The 16,181-nt window shown below is 37.8% G+C and overlaps 2 protein-coding genes across 2 annotated transcripts in view; one reads left to right on the forward strand and one right to left on the reverse strand.

Moving 5' to 3' along the window:
- The window catches only part of vcana (versican a), a 36,907-nt gene extending 26,133 nt beyond the window's left edge, over positions 1-10,774 (reverse strand). Inside the window, exons 1-5 of the mRNA XM_051893428.1 lie at positions 10,586-10,774; positions 9,498-9,869; positions 8,561-8,735; positions 8,241-8,368; positions 6,836-7,129 (exon numbers count right to left, since the gene is read on the reverse strand). Of these exons, the coding sequence (XP_051749388.1) occupies positions 6,836-7,129; positions 8,241-8,368; positions 8,561-8,735; positions 9,498-9,869; positions 10,586-10,649 (1,033 nt within the window). The 5' untranslated portion in view covers positions 10,650-10,774. The remainder of the gene's footprint in view (positions 1-6,835; positions 7,130-8,240; positions 8,369-8,560; positions 8,736-9,497; positions 9,870-10,585) is intronic.
- The window catches only part of poc5 (POC5 centriolar protein homolog (Chlamydomonas)), a 703,663-nt gene that overhangs the window by 408,956 nt on the left and 278,526 nt on the right, over positions 1-16,181 (forward strand). The gene's annotated exons all lie outside the window — the stretch shown is intronic.

Raw genomic sequence — 16,181 nt, forward strand, 5'->3', positions numbered from 1 at the left:
CAAAGTTCCCAGCATCATTTTATGCATCTGTTAAAACAAGCTGGAGCATGCTCAAATAGGAGAGCAGTGCGTAGGGCTGAAAGCAAGCACAAATGTGCTTTTGTACCTAAATCATTACCTCACTGGTCTAAGCATCCTGGGTAATGTCCTGAACTCATTAGTTTAATCTTTGTGTCAAAACATTTTGACATAAAATGTGTAATATATCATTATTACACCCATGCTTTCCTTTGGTCTTATGCTTATGTCTTACAAGCAAACAAGTAGGCCAACAGAAGAATGAAATGCTCACATTCTCTTTACTACCACTTACTTAGCCGACTCTATACAGATGAGACTCTGCTGTAGAGATGACATCAGCCATGTTGTAGTGTCCAGACATCAGTGCCCTAACAGAACTCTATGTTTATGATGGTAAGGGTCCAAAGCCTCGTTCTGCCAAGCCTGCAGTCACTGACAGAAATTGCTGGGAGAACAGATTTGCTAGGGCATACCCTAATAAACAGCTCTCTAAACTAAATGGATCCACATCAACTGTACTGAAAACATGCCAAATGGAGGCAAACAGTCTGTCATTAACAGATCAGACCCACCAACTTATGCTTCACCAGTGGTGTAGTGTAGGTAATGGTTTCTGCCCTTGAGCTTCAAAATTGCTCAATTTTAAATTCATCCCAGCATGTTTTGATAGTGCCAAGGAAGTGCCAAGTACTCGGAGCTTGACAAAATTAGGGATTTTGGGTACTGCTAAATGCCTCTCTATATATATTTTCAAACTTTTTAGGACCCTGGACAGCATTGTTAAGGGCCACACCAAGGATGATAACTATAACAATAATTATGAAGATTTAATAATCATTAATTCTATAAGACTAGGGAAGTCCACAACCCAGCTATAGAGATAACAACACAGAGGAATGGTATTGTTGGAATCAATGATCTTTTTTTTTCCAGCTGATGAATGATAAAATCATTGGTAGCCAATCAGAATCTACCTGACTTTAAAAAGCTTGAGCATTTAAAGCACTAGACAGCATAAGTGCAGCGTGTGCATATAATACACAGAACTTTATTGTCCATTGGTGTGGATGCTAATATAGTCATAGTTAGATAGTTCTGGAAACAAGGCAGCCCTGCCTTGCACATCTCTTTTTTAAACATGATCAATGAAATGGAAAGACCATTTCAAGCCACTTTTAGAAAGCATGTGAAAACCACAGAGAAAGAAAAGCAAAGAAATCATACCTAGGTCATCAGAATCAGTGGTGGTGTGCATGGCCTCTGTTAGTGTCTCCTTGGGTGCCTCTGAAGGACCTGAAGCAGCTTCTTCATGTGATGTTTCATGGTCAGTAAGTGAAGGTGTTGTTATCGCTGTTCCAGCAGCAACTGTGGCTGAACTAGGTGTAGTAAAACTTGGTGACTTTGTTACATGGTCAGTCAATTCAACAATTTCGCCTTCTGAATAGCTGGTGAATGTTTGAGACACTTTTTGTGTAGATTTGGAGGTTCCTGTAGATGTTTCTCTAGGTTGTGAGCTTTGCATAAAAACCGTGGATGTAACTGTAGAATCAGTGATGGTAACTCCACTGGAGGTCTCTGAAAGTTCAGGTTCTGAGCTGGTGGATCTTTGTGTAGACAGAGGTAGAGGGTCTGCCATAACAACACCAACACCAGTCTCATCTTCATACTCAGAGAAAACAGTAGACTTAGCACTCTCAAGAAAAGTGGCCTCTGTTGCCAATGAGAAGGATGACTGTGATTCAGCTTCGTCCTTACCAGTACTGGTCTCACTAGCTGAGTGAGTCAGATTCTGGGTTGGGAATTTATCATGATCACTTTCGGTAATGGATTCGCTAAGTGAAGTCGATTCACTTTTGTGTCCAGATTCTACAGTGTTTGCTAATGTTACTAAAGAGGCCTCTGGTTCTAAAACTGTTATAAAACTCTTGTCTGTTGTAATATCAACCAGGATAGATTCCTCTGTTTTCCCAACTGCAAACATCGGTTTTGTGCTTAGTGAGGCTGAAAGTAAAACATCAGGTAGAACGGTCCTCACTTCAATGATACTCTTATCCTCTAGTTCCTCCATTGCTTCTTCCGTGGCTGTGGGAGCTGCGGTAGTATGTTCTTCACGGACCACATCTCCACGAACTTTTGCTTCATCATCAGCCTTCTCAGTGCCAAAATCACTAATATCAAAATCTGGAAGTTTTGTTGTGGGTAAGCTTTCCTCAGATTTCACACTGACTGCTGCTGCATATGGTGTGTTGACGGATTCTAGTCTGTCAGGGACGTGGCTTGTCTTTGGTGGTGCCATGCTTGTAGAAAACATAGAAGGGGCATCAGTAGGAGACAGGTCATCATCAGAGGTGGCCTGTGATGCATGAGAGGGACTGGCTTCAGAAGTCTGGCCTCTGGTGGTCTCTGTGGCAAAGAATGCAGTCTTGGGCTCCATAGTTGTACCACTCTGGATTGTAACATCCACCCAGGAGGACTGGTTGAATAAAAGTATAGAGGGGCCTATAGGGCAAGAAAAAAAAAAAAAAGAAAAAACGTCACAATATTTACCCAATATTTTGATATTTTGTATTATAGACATGTCACTCAAACATGAGCAGAAGAGTGCATTTAATCAAAATACTTTAAAACATAAAAATACACAATCAAAATGCACTACCTTTCAAACTTTTTTGGAAAGAAATAAATCTTTTTATTCATGAAGGATGCATTAAAGGATTAGTTCACTTCAGAATTAAAATTTCCTGATAAGTTACTCACCCCCATGTCATCCAAGACGTTTATGTCTTTCTTTCTTCAGTCGAAAAGAAATTAAGGTTTTTGAGTAAAACATTCCAAGATTTCTCCATATAGTGGACTTCAACGGCTACCAACGGGTTGAAGGTCCAAATTGCAGTTTAAATGCAGCTTCAAAGGCCTCTGTATGATCCCAGCCGAGGAATAAGGGTCTTATCTAGCGAAACGATCTGTCATTTTCAAAAAAAACATAAAAATGATATACTTTTTTAACCACAAATGCTCGTCTTGCACTAGCTCTGCGATGCGCCACGCATTACGTAATCACGATGGAAAGGTCACGTGCACAAGCAAGGTCACAAGCAAGTGTTTACAAAGCGAATGTGCAAAGACTAAGTCAAACAGCCTTTACAAAAAAAAAAAAAGGAAGGAAAAAAACGATGTCGGATGATTTTAAAGTTGGAGGAGAAAATGAGTTTTTCGCCCTACCGCATTAATTCCACATACATTACCTTTCTAACGTGATTACGTAATGGGCAAGACGAGCATTTGTGGTTAAAAAGTATACAAATTTTTATTTTTTTTAGAAAACGACTGATCGTTTCGCTAGATAAGACCCTTATTCCTCGGCTGGGATCATGTAGAGCCCTTTGAAGCTGCAATGAAAGTGCAATTTGGACCTTCAACCCGTTGGTAGCCATTGAAGTCCACTATACTGAGAATAATCCTCAAAAACCTTAATTTCTTTTCGACTGAAGAAAGAAAGACATAAACATCTTAGATGACATGGCGTTGAGTAAATTATCAGGAAATCTGAATTCTGAAGTGAACTAATCCTTTAAATGAATCAAAAATAACAGTAAAGGTATTTACATTGTTAAAAAAAACTATTTCAAATAAAATTATTACCTTGTAGCCATATAATCTGATTCTTTTTGGTTATAGAAACATAATTATTACCACTTTACTTTTTGTTGTCAGATTGTTACTATGGTTTGATATACAGAATGGCATTCTGAAAATGTTAAGTGTACTTAATTACCCAATGAAAATTACCCAAAACTTTCATTAATATAACTCTGATTGTGTTCATCTGAAAGAAGAAATTCATATACACCTAGAATAGCTTGAGCGTAAGTAAAGCTTGTGGTAATTTTCATTTTAAAGTGATCTAATCCTTTAAGTATCTACTTTTTCGCCACTGTAAAATTTAAAATATTGTAAACAGGAACTCCAGACAGATCTCTGCTATGGGAATCTTTCAGTTTCACAGCAGCTTGTACTTTTTCTTGGGACATTATGCTTGGTTGTATGATTATTATAATAAAAATATTATGAAACATCATCCCAGTATTGCTGAAACAAGGCATGATTTGATTATTCCGTCGTCAGAGTCCCCGAGAGGCCTATATTTCTAACAATTGTTAAAACACTTATACAGCTTTTTAAATTGTTGCAATCTGAAAGTGATTTTCACCTTCACTCCACAGAAGAGGAAAAATTGGGTCATTTTTACAAAGCTTTCTAGGTACAGACAGCTCTTTAAACGTGTCATTGTATGCAATACCTGAATTTAAATATGTGAAGGTTGACGAAAATAGCACATCAGATTCCAGATTAACTCAGATTAACTTGTCTTTGAACTATTCAGGGAAATTCTTTTATATGAAGGGTGTCAGAATGGTTCCAACAACCTAACAATTATTTTGCAAATTGAATTTCACTCACACAAACAGCTTACATGCTCTTAAGCCTTTAATTACCCTGTGTTCACCAAAAAGTGTCATCTTCAAATACAACAGGCTAGCAGCCAAGGCTCCAGATGTTCTCTATTATCTACAGGCTCTTTTTATTCATTCTGATGTCATCCATGAGGTACTTTTCCCTTAAGAAAAATTCCTGTCATTCATGTGATGCATTGTCTGACGGTTTGTGGGATGTTGCGAGGTGTGGTGAGGGGCAAAAACATCCTAACATGTGTCATGCTAATCCAGCCTGATTAGCTCATGTGATTTTATGCACATCTGTCACTATATCAAACATTAGTCATCACAGGGCAAACGAACATGAGAACAAAACCCATCATGTAAGAGAAAACACTTGAACAGCTCTCAATGCCACATGGATCAGAGAGGCTTGACAGAGTTGAAACAGACCAAACAAACACAGAGGTCACGGTGTCGAGGTTTAGGGTGAACCCCAGGTCCATTACTTATCACAGCAGTCAGTGGCTGTCATTCTGGGTGAGTGCCCTGCCTGGCAGGGGGTAGGTTGTCTAAATTAGCCTCAGTTGAAAAGATAAACCCCCCAGGTCAGGGGTTAGCGAGACCCACTGATTTTAGAGCTCTGGTAGTAGCGCTCTTCTTTATCTGCATGTCTGTTCAGATAAGTGCCGGTGCAAATGACAGGAAGACAAGAAAGTCTGACAGCGGAAAGAGGCAGAAAAAAAAAAGAAGCAAGTAAAACCTAAGCACTTTTTCATGTTAGTTGATGGCTGTAGATCTGTACTGTGCATCTGAATTACAGAAAAAGGTATTAGCTCCGTATTATGCAACAAAATTTTCTTTGACAAATGGCTCAGATAAAAATTAAAGGGATAGTTCACCCAAAAATGAAAATTCTGTCATCATTTACTGACCCTCAAGTTGTTCCAAACCTGTATGAATTTCTTCCTTCTGCTGAACACAAAAGAAGATATTTTGAAGATTCTGCTGAACACAAACAATATTTTGAAGAATATGGGTAACCAAACAGTTGATTGGCCCTGTTGACTTCCATGGTATGGGGGGAAAAAGTACTATGGAAGTCAATGTGGCTCAACTTTTTGGTTACAGACATTCTTCAAAATATCCTCTTTTGTGTTCAGCAGAAGGAAGAAATTCATACAGGTTTGGAACAACTTGAGGGTCAGTAAATGATGACAGAATTTTCATTTTTGGGTGAACTATCCCTTTAATGGCAACTTTAAGAAAGGAATCCCTACCTTCCAGAGACATCCCTTCCTTCCTTTTTTTTAGCAAGCTGATATTACGGATGCACTATTTTTAAAAATTCTGGCCAATACTGCTAAAATGATTATTTTCATGTTAAGGTTGATAACCGATCGCTGACAATAAAATGGTTTTAAATGCTACAAGTGAAATTAGCCATCAAAAGATAATGCACAATATAAAAAAAATGGATATTCATTTTGAGATTTACATTTACTAGTGTTATTAAATTATTAGTGTTTTTAAAGATTAACTTTATGTTAGCATTAGATGACAGGAAAGAACATTGAAATGTAAAAACAGGGAAAATTTAAATTTAAATATTACAATTTAAATATCCAGTATTGGCTGCAAAATAAAAAAAAAATAATAATAATAAAAATAAAAAATAATAACGGTCATACCATGATACCAGTATATCCAGTATATACCAGTATATTATTTAGCATGGAAATAGCTGCTCTGGGCTGTTAGACTAGTTCTCGACTGTAGACTAACTTGACTTTGACGTGTCTCTGTGCTTTTTATCTTTTGAGAACGATGCCCCTGGTTGCATAATATTGTTTTTATGAAGTCATCTGAGCCAAAGAGAACATCAGGTCTTTCTGAAGTCTCAGTACCTAGAACACCACAAAGCAAAGTCTGACAAGCATCTGCCATTTTAGCCATGAAGCACTACAGTGGCATAACGGACCTCTGAATGTTTAAACCCTCTTGTTAACCAAGCCCAGTTTGGTTTCCTTAGAAACGGGCGGCAACCCAGAATGCAGCAGAGTGAGGTCAGTGAATCACTGGAGAATGAGCTACTCTCATGTAAACTTTTCCATACTCGGTGTCTCAACTTAAAAGAACCTCAATTAACAAAAAGTGGTGCACTCTAACTAATATTCTGCTTTGATTTACTGCCCTTAAGAGGCATTCGCAGTAAGTCTGGAGCTCAAGTTTACGTGTGTAATGGGGTGAGGGCTTCATAAGACGCATGCTGAGAGAAATGACGTCAAAGCAGCTGGTAAAGTGGCCGTTCTCGCAATCATCCAGGTGTTCGTTTATTACACCATAAACACTTCATGAGCTCAGTGAAAAGTCTTTACCTTTGAAACAGTATGCTCCTAGCTTCATATTGGGATCCGGGAAGCCTGTTTGGTTTCGGTAGCGGTACATGGTGCGGACACCCAGCAGACCACCTCCACACTGACTTCTGGCTACGGAGACAGGGTGGCGGGCACTGCCGTCAGAAAGCCATCCATAATCGCATCGGTCGAGGCCCTGTCTCCAGGCAGCGTGGAGTTGACCAGGTGAGGCCAGCTCTGCATTCATGCTTTCACACTCCGCCTTGGCCTCAGCAAAGGTCATCTTACGCATTGTGGGTGCAAAGTAAACGTTACCTGAATTAAAAACACACAAGAAACATTTAGTATTATTATATCTGAAATTAACTGCATTTTGAGTTTGTCATAAACACAGCTTACATGTTAAGAAGCAATAATCATAATTATTAAAGTCTTGCTAATGAGTAAATTTCAAAGTGGCAGTCAATTAATCAAAACCCAGATCTTGAATCTGGGAGGAGAAGGAATACCCTAAATGATATGACAAACACAAATTAATAAAACAGCTTTCAGAAAAGAAAAAATCTAGTGAAAATAAAAATGAGGGGAAGTTGTTTTTGCCCAGTCTTGGGTGTTGCTGTCAAAAGCTAGAACTGAGGTTTATAATGACGTCTAAGTAATTTACAGCAGAACAGTAAAGACATTCCCAAATCTTCTTTCATGGGAGAATGAGACATATTAAACACCACATATAACAGGGTGTTCATTTCATGAATCTATTTTCCATTTGCTGTTTGTGATGTTAGTTGTTTTTCATGACTTTGTCACAACACTGAGCTGGATATAGCACTTAGTATTAAGAATTCTCTTGACAAGATATGAGAAAACAATTTTATTCCTCATTCGTTGCGTTCGTTATTTTTTCCGCCACTCAGGGTTTTAGAATCTAGAATTCTCTACAGACAACTTCTCATCATTATCAGTAACTAGAAACTACTTATTTTTAAAAGAAAACTATCATGTAAACTATCAACTAAAACTACTGACAGGATGTTCCGATAAGCCGATATACATACGGCAAAAGAAGTTTGTGTTCACATTGAACTTGGAATTGAAAAGAAACTCAGATTTGCTTTAAAATAGGGGAGCTTAAACTTCTCTTCTGTGGCAGCAGAAATATTGAAAGCTTCCACTTCAATGTTTAATACCACAGATATTCACTGCCAATATGGTTGATATTCATTTTTTGGCCATAACCACAGTTTAAAACCACATTAAATATGTCAGCATAGAGCAAATATAACAGATAAACTGCTGCTCTTTCACATACCACAGGACTGTTGGCCTTGTCAACAAGTTGTTTTTTTTATTATTATTATTATTTCTTGAAAATCTTACCATTGAATGAGTAAAGTTGTAAGAAATAACAAGAATACTAAACTCATACCCTCAAGCTTATCCACGTAGCAGAACACGTCAAAGGTCTCTGTGGGCCTGCGTTTGCCATATGACCTGACACCAGGTTTTCCAGGCAGATTTCCAAAGCAGCCAGGCCTTGGTCTAGTGATTGGATATCTACAGACAGAAACAATCCACACAGAAAGAAAAGTTTCTCACAACTAAAAAATAGTACAAAATTATCATTTGTTTAGCTTTTGCAATTTCCTTTTTACATCAACATGCTGACATATTGTTTAGAACTTATTACTGAGATTGCCAGTAGAGGATATAAAAGTGCAGATCGTTTGTGTGTGTGTTGCTTCTAACCTCACTGTTTGATCTGCAATCCAGCCAGCATCACACTGGTCAAATCCATCCTCATAAGCAGCTCTCAGCTGTTCTGCTGTAGCAATGGTGGCTCCAACGTCGCTGCAGGTCTGCACAGCTTGTGCATAGTTCAGAATGTATCTGCTGAACTTTGACCTGTAGTGAAACACCACGCCTGTTCAAAAGAACAAATAAAACAAACAAAAATGAACATGTCCTAACAAAGACCATTCCATCCATTAACAGTTTCATTAAAAAGGGTCATATTGTATTACTGTCATTGTTGTCAGTGACCACCATAAACATGAAGACTAATGCAAACTGCTTTTGTCCTGAAGACGTCTGCAAGTTGCTTATAAACAAATTAATAAAGCAAGCAGTGTTGGGACATTCATTTGAACGAGGGGACATTCCATCCACCCCCATAATTGTCGCTTTGAAACAAATTCAAATTAAATGAGTAATGGATCTAATTAAAATGGCAGTGTGTCTTTGCCGAGAGCAGGGTGGTGCTGCAATTCTAGAGCCAAAGCAGTTCAGGGTTGACCCATCCCATCCTTTCACATGGCCTGTGCATAAATCATCCCATACAAGATGTCTTTCAGCATCACAGCATATCCAAGCAGAGGGAAGACATTAAGAGAGGCAAAGTTAAAGTTTTGGAGTGCATTTGACTTTTTACACTGTAACTGTAATCTGGGAGGGTCCAAAACAACCCTCAACAATTTAGATAGTATGTGCTTGCGGGTTTTCTCCCATTAACAGTTCAACTTAACAGACTGAACTTTAATTTATCTATAATTTACTTTGGTCATGACTGTCATTGATCAATTAGCTTTAAGGAATTTCCCATATTGACAGCATATGTGCTTCAGATACAACAATGGTGTCTCTAAAAAGACGAGACAAATCTGAGAGAAAGCGAGACAAATCTTACCATCAACATTTAAACTGACTGTGTCTTGCGTGTCCTCAATCCCAAACATTACTTCACAGCGGTATGTTCCAGCATCACTTGCCCGAAGTTTCACCATAGTTAGAGAAGCATCGCCAATGTCTTCCGGGTGACTTTGCACAGATACACGGCTCCTGTACCCCGAACCAATCTTAATGACGCCATTTTGGGTGACAAGAACAGTCGACTCCACACCCCCTTCAATTTTGGTCCATTTGATGCGCAGGTAATCTGTTCCTGAAGCATTTCTGTTTCTAGGTCCAGCAGTGGGCATGATGGAGAAGTAACAGGGAAGGGTCACTTTCCCGGACAACAAGCCGCTGACAGGACGCATCACCAATAATGTGCCAGAGACTGAGAGAAATGAAAGGCATGAGACATATATACACACAGCTGCATCCATTGCAAAGCACAGGAAATCATGCCTCACTGTGTTTATGATAATTGAGCAGAGAATTATTTTACTGCCTCTGTGAAGCCTAAGGGTGAGTGTACCAGAAACTATTTTCCTGTAGAAGAACAGATAACCTTGAACGGGGGACGTTGAAAGGATCATAACTGTCAGAAAATCAGCATATACTCAGACCAACAATGTGGGAAATGCTTTGGACAGGTGGGATAACCCCTGAGGGTAGCACACCACCGTGTGTGAGCATGGTCTCTCAGAGAGATGAAGTCAAGCCATCTGTTTGCACCAGACTACAAGAAGTTCCTAATTAAAAGGTATAGGTGCCTGGAAGTAAACCATTAGTGGCAGCTGGGGGACAACAGTTTGTGGGAATGTGGGGTTAAGGTCTGCTCCACAACAATTTGACCAATTAGGGAGATGCATTTAAATTAATTTTACAATTAAGTTGATCTTTGTTGCAAGAAATAAAATCAAACTAGCCCCTAAAAACAGCACAAAACTGAAAAACATACCCATTTTCATTTAGACACATGCAAACGCCAGTCAAGTATGAATAAATCAAATTTCCACTTTTACGGTCAGAAACTCCTGAGCATGTAGAGATATATTACCAGATGAATACTTTCAAAATATTATCTTAAAAAAAACATGAAAAGCTTACCAGGTCCAGTCGTTGTTTGGTATATGCAGATCAACCACAATATGTGTCTTATATTTAGCAACATCTTCCTGTCTTGGAGGTGAAAAGAAGAATCATCGAATCATTGATTTGATATGTCAATTCAAATCTAGCTGTAAACTGAGCTGAATGACTGAGACATTTGCTATCTATTAAGACTCACATATGCTGAACGGCTTTACTCATCTGACTGAGGCGATGTGGTGGTCATAGAGTGTTTCCTCTCAGAGGGTGGGTGGCGGAATTGAGTATTCAGTTGCTATAATCCCCTGCGGGGGGTGAGGAACAAACTTTTGCCACCGCACCACTACAAATGTGGGGCTCACGAGAATTAAAAGTAACGTAAAAAAGCCCCAAACTTATGTGCCTTTCTTAGATTAGAGCTATAATCAAAATATAACTACTGTGAAAGTTAAAAGACGACATGTGGCCTAGGCTACGTGAAAATTAAGATTTGTTTTATTGTTTCTTCATATAGGCTAGGTACTGACTTCATGCATTTGTTCGTTTTCCTTTCGTTTGACCTCATACAGTATGGAAAAAGTCAGCTGCTTAAAATTGCACAGGTAGGCTAAGTTTAACTGCCGCCTCAACGTTTAAGGATAAAAATTAAAGTGGTAAAAACGTGCAGCAATGAGGTCATCACATTTTAGATCACTCTCAATTTAATTACTGAAATCTCATAAAATCGAGTAGAAATTACAGAAATGGTGACAAAAATGGATGGAAAAAATGTTACAGTGCACGAACACAAAGTGCCCTTTACTACAATATGGAAAACCAAATTCTTAAAAAAAAAAAAAAAAATGAAACAGGCACGGTGGCAAAATAATCCTTATTAGACTAAATCGTAGCTACACTGATTTTTATAAAGAAACTGACCCATTTATGCATTACAATTCTCAATGTCATCCAAAAACTCGATTGAGATCAGAGGCAATCACTTCATTCACGCACTCGCTAAATGTCTGCGCTCTTATACCGCATCTGTTTCTCACTCTGTAATAATTCGATTAATGTCTAATAATCAAAGGCTACTATATCTGGGAATAAAGATTCAGAACTGTCTTGGCCTAGACTTAACGGAGCTGGAACCTATTAGTCACGCCCAATGATGTAGTAGCCTATACGGTCAGCATCAGAGATGAGAAGGATGGTTAACAAGTCTTTGGTGCTACTATTTCAGTTCATTGGTTCTCTTTGGATAGCTAATTCTACTCTTGGATCCTACGCTGAGTGAGGTCATGGGAAATTTAAGTAGCCTACTTTCGTGCGACGTATTTATTTTATCCACTTTTTGTAAAAATAATATTAATAATAATAATAAATTGACAAAAACTAAATTAAGATAATAATAATAATCAGAATGTTGAAAAAATAGTTAATCACATATATTAATTTAAATTATTTTCTGATTTAAATGTAACCATATTAGCCTATCATGCATAAAGCGACTGCAGAAATTTAGCAATTATGACTAAATCACTGACTGACGACACCATCATAAATTAACATAGGTTACAGAGAAATATAAAAGGAAGAATGAAATACTGTACCTTTCCTGAAAGTTATAATTCCAAACGAAAATAAATGTTACTAAATCCCAGTTTACAGTGAGTCCACATGAAACCTTAATACGTGTCCTTATATCAGTCTTAAAAAAAAGTCCGATCTCCTTCTTGGACCGTATGTTGCTTGTTGTGGTCCGGACACAAAATGTGAACGCTAACAGCAAATTCAAATCCATTTTACACCCTAAATAACTTCGTCAGGGATTCAGAGGAGGGGCTCACTTCCCACCCGAAAAAGTGAGTGGACACCAGGCAGAAGGGAGGTGCGGGGAAAGTGACGCGCGTCACAGGTGCCCCAACTTGACTAGACATGGGCGCGCGCGCGCGCGCACACACACACACACACACACACACACACCGCGCACACAATAAAAGAACAGAACATTTAGCCTACAACTAAATAGGAAAGAAAAGACAGTGCCACTTTGCCATATTCGCTTCGAACTGCAGAGCACTTAAGTGAATGTTACCTTGATGATATAGCAGTGAAATTGATTTATAGCAAATAAAACGCCTCAAATATAGCATCATTGTAAGCTATATTCATTTATTTTAAATAAAATGTAACTTTTGCACCGTCTCCTTTTGTGGCTCTTGGTAAAAACAAACAAAGAAAAAAGCAAACAAACAAACATGAAAACAATTCCCGTTAGGTTTAATCAGCTCAGATAGCCTAAATTAGCTACCTCAGTTTTCAAAATGAGTCAGATAAAAGGAGAAAAGTGGCGACGTTTATTTATCCAAATGTTCCTCCAAAGTCATAATTTATTTCCATGATAACACTTTATTACCAGCGATGAATTATTCCCGTATTCATTTTATCTCAATTTTTATCTATTTGGTGAATCACATATTACGCTTTTTGCGCTGCAACAGAGAGTTGCCCCTCCACACGGGGGAGAGACCGCACTACTTACAGCACTGGGTGATAAGAGAGAGCAACCGGATGTTTAAAAGGTTATAAAGTGACTCGCTGAACTTTGAGGAAGGTCATGCTGCACTAAATGACAGCGCTTAATATAAATCACTTTGATATGGACTTTGTTTTTTGTTTTAGATTTATAATTAAATTGCAAGTAGTGAATTTATAAAACCGCCATTGTCCTGAGAACACAGTTCAACCTTTCAATTAAAATCCACCTTCATTTTGCTTCACATTGATTTTAATGTATTCACTTGTTTACCAAACAGATAGGCTATATGGCAAATAATAATATTTTCATCAATAAATCCACACACGCACACACACACACACACACACACAAAACTAATTTCAGATGGTTTTGAACGAGGTCTTTGAAACCAACATGCAAAACCACTACCAGAGAAAACATATTTGCATAATTGGATTCAAAACAATTACTGAGGTACAGACCTTGTAGCAACTCTGTGTGAGAATAACCCTTGCTTCTCCTATTTAGTACAGTGTTAGTTAGGCTACACAAATATTCACTAGGGCTATATCAGTGGACAGAATATGGAAGATTGCTGCATCATTTATATTTACTAATCACACTTTTTACAGATGGCCCTTCATAATTCCAACCACAAACAGTTAATCTCTAAACTGGTCAAGAGGTGCAATTCCAGGTCAGTGCTTTTCTGGCTTACTTCCTTCCAAGATAACAGATCTTATGTTCAGCTGGAAAAGCTTACGTTCCTCACCCATACCCTCACCACATGGGTCAGTGTTTTAACCATTACTCACCTCCATTTACACCTAGAAATGGTCATCCTCTTGTATCTCAGAAAGAGTCTCCATACATCTCGCTGACAGATCAAACTGGATGTCTACCCATCACCTTTGACCTATAATCACCTAGCATCTACAGCACATTTCCCCAAAGCACTGCTATCTACAATAAGTAGTAGCCTACTAACAAAAGTTATGGACTTGCATGACCTTTCCAAGTAATCAGACTCATTTCATATTACAATATATCAACAAAGAAACTGTATTTACATGCCATATTGGGTCAGAATAGTAACTTGTTAATGATATTTAATTATCTAAGGTGACTTTTATGTTATACACTGGCAACTCCCAGTTTTTCCAAGACACAAAGGAATGTAATTATTCTCTTTATGTCATATCACCCAGACATACCATTGATTCTTAGTCAATGACTCAGGTCTTGCAGATAGATCTGCCTGGTGGAATATTGGCTCAAACCAGATGATAAATCAAAGGGCCACAGCTAAAAAGTGTTTTTTTTTTTTTTTTTAATTCACTGGATACTTTTAAAGGAACCTTTGCAGTCCTCATGGACCCAAGCTACATTTGTGATTATGTAGGACAGTTATAGGTATAACAAAGCACAAGATGCATGTTACAGCAAGCAACAAGTCACTTTCCCTGACAACTCTCACCTATTTGTGTCCAGACATGCCACAAAATCACATGACTTATGTTAGGGAAACATGGTCTCTGGATCAACTAAGGCATAAATGCAAAAACAATAACGCAACTGCTATAATTACAAACAACAACTATGTTGATACTGTCTTAAACATTCTCCTCAAGATTCACAGAGTGTGGCAGTTGTTCCAGATTTGACTCTGTATTCTGAACAGGTCTGTTAGTAATGCTCTGTTAGCTCCATTCACAATTTCCTAAGCACATTAAGGGGGGGTAGAAAGTTGGGAGGTGGAGAAGACTAGGGGTTCATTTGTACCATCCTGTCTGTGGAAAGCAGGAACTACATCACAACGAACACATGTAGCCGCAAAAGCTGTAAATCACTGAAGCAGTTAGGATATCGAGTGTAAAATAAAGTAGATGAGAAAGGGTGAGTGTTAGTTGTTGATAGTGTTCAAGGAGTTGTAAGGGTAAAACAAATCTCAATGACCAAACAGTATTTATTGCATAATCCCACTGAACGTTAAACAATCATAAAGTGACATTTGACTTTTTTCATATCTCGCACATGTTGGATCTTAAGTGCATACACCAGGCCCTTAGTGCTGGAATTTATAGAAGTAAAGGCCTGTTCACACCAAGAATAAAAAATATACCAATAACTATAATAACTACAGCACTCACACCAACAGATGAAAATGTCATGTTGAATGTGAAGTCTGATGTATTTTGAGTAGCTGTCAATGTTTTTCTGTTCATCAGCTGGAGAAAAAAAAAAAAAAAAAAAATTGATTTTGATTTTTGAAATTGATTTCAACAATATTGTGTTATAATTGTAGAGTGGATTTTACTATTCTGTTATAGAGTTAGTAATTCTTGAAATATTATGGTTATACTTATCATTACAGTTATTGTTTTTGGTGTAAAAGGCCTTAATTTACCAGAAGCCCCCATACCAAACTTTAAAATACACTATAATATACTTACAATAAATGTCAGAGTAGTTAGCAGAGATCCAGCTGAGTTGGAGTTTCATTGAGCCTGCTTTAAATTAAAAATGTCTAAATGCCACTCCGTATGACATGTGGTACACATTTATTGTTTAATGCATTTATGTATTCTTAAATGCCAAAATTACAACAACACTTTAATTGCATATACAGTAATGTTATTTGAGATCAACAACAAAGGAAGATTATCTTGCACTCACACCAAAGAAAGCTCACAAAATGTATTCAAGATTCTGCAAAGAAAGAAAGAAAGAAAGAAAGAAAGAAAGCTGTCAAAGTGTTACATTATTTAAAAGGAAGGGGAAGCCATACATTAAAAAAAAAACTGACATGCAAATGCAAGTTACACCGACCAAACCTTTACCTCTTGGAGCTATTTATACATGTCTAATGTTTATTATTTTCACATGAATTTTATCAATAAAGGTTTATTATAAATTGCACTGAGAATAATCAGAGCTATTTTAATATTATAAACCATATTAACTAATAGCCTCTGAAAGTGGATTGATTTTCATTACAGACACAGTACTCTGTAGTACCACTCAACTGCTGTTAAGCGCAATCCATTGCATTTGTCTTCTGTATCTTTTTTCGCAGTTCACACACAGTGATCATCACTAATCAACACTACATAC

The sequence above is a fragment of the Ctenopharyngodon idella genome, chromosome 5 (genome assembly GCF_019924925.1).
Source record: "Ctenopharyngodon idella isolate HZGC_01 chromosome 5, HZGC01, whole genome shotgun sequence".
Lineage (NCBI taxonomy): Eukaryota > Metazoa > Chordata > Actinopteri > Cypriniformes > Xenocyprididae > Ctenopharyngodon > Ctenopharyngodon idella.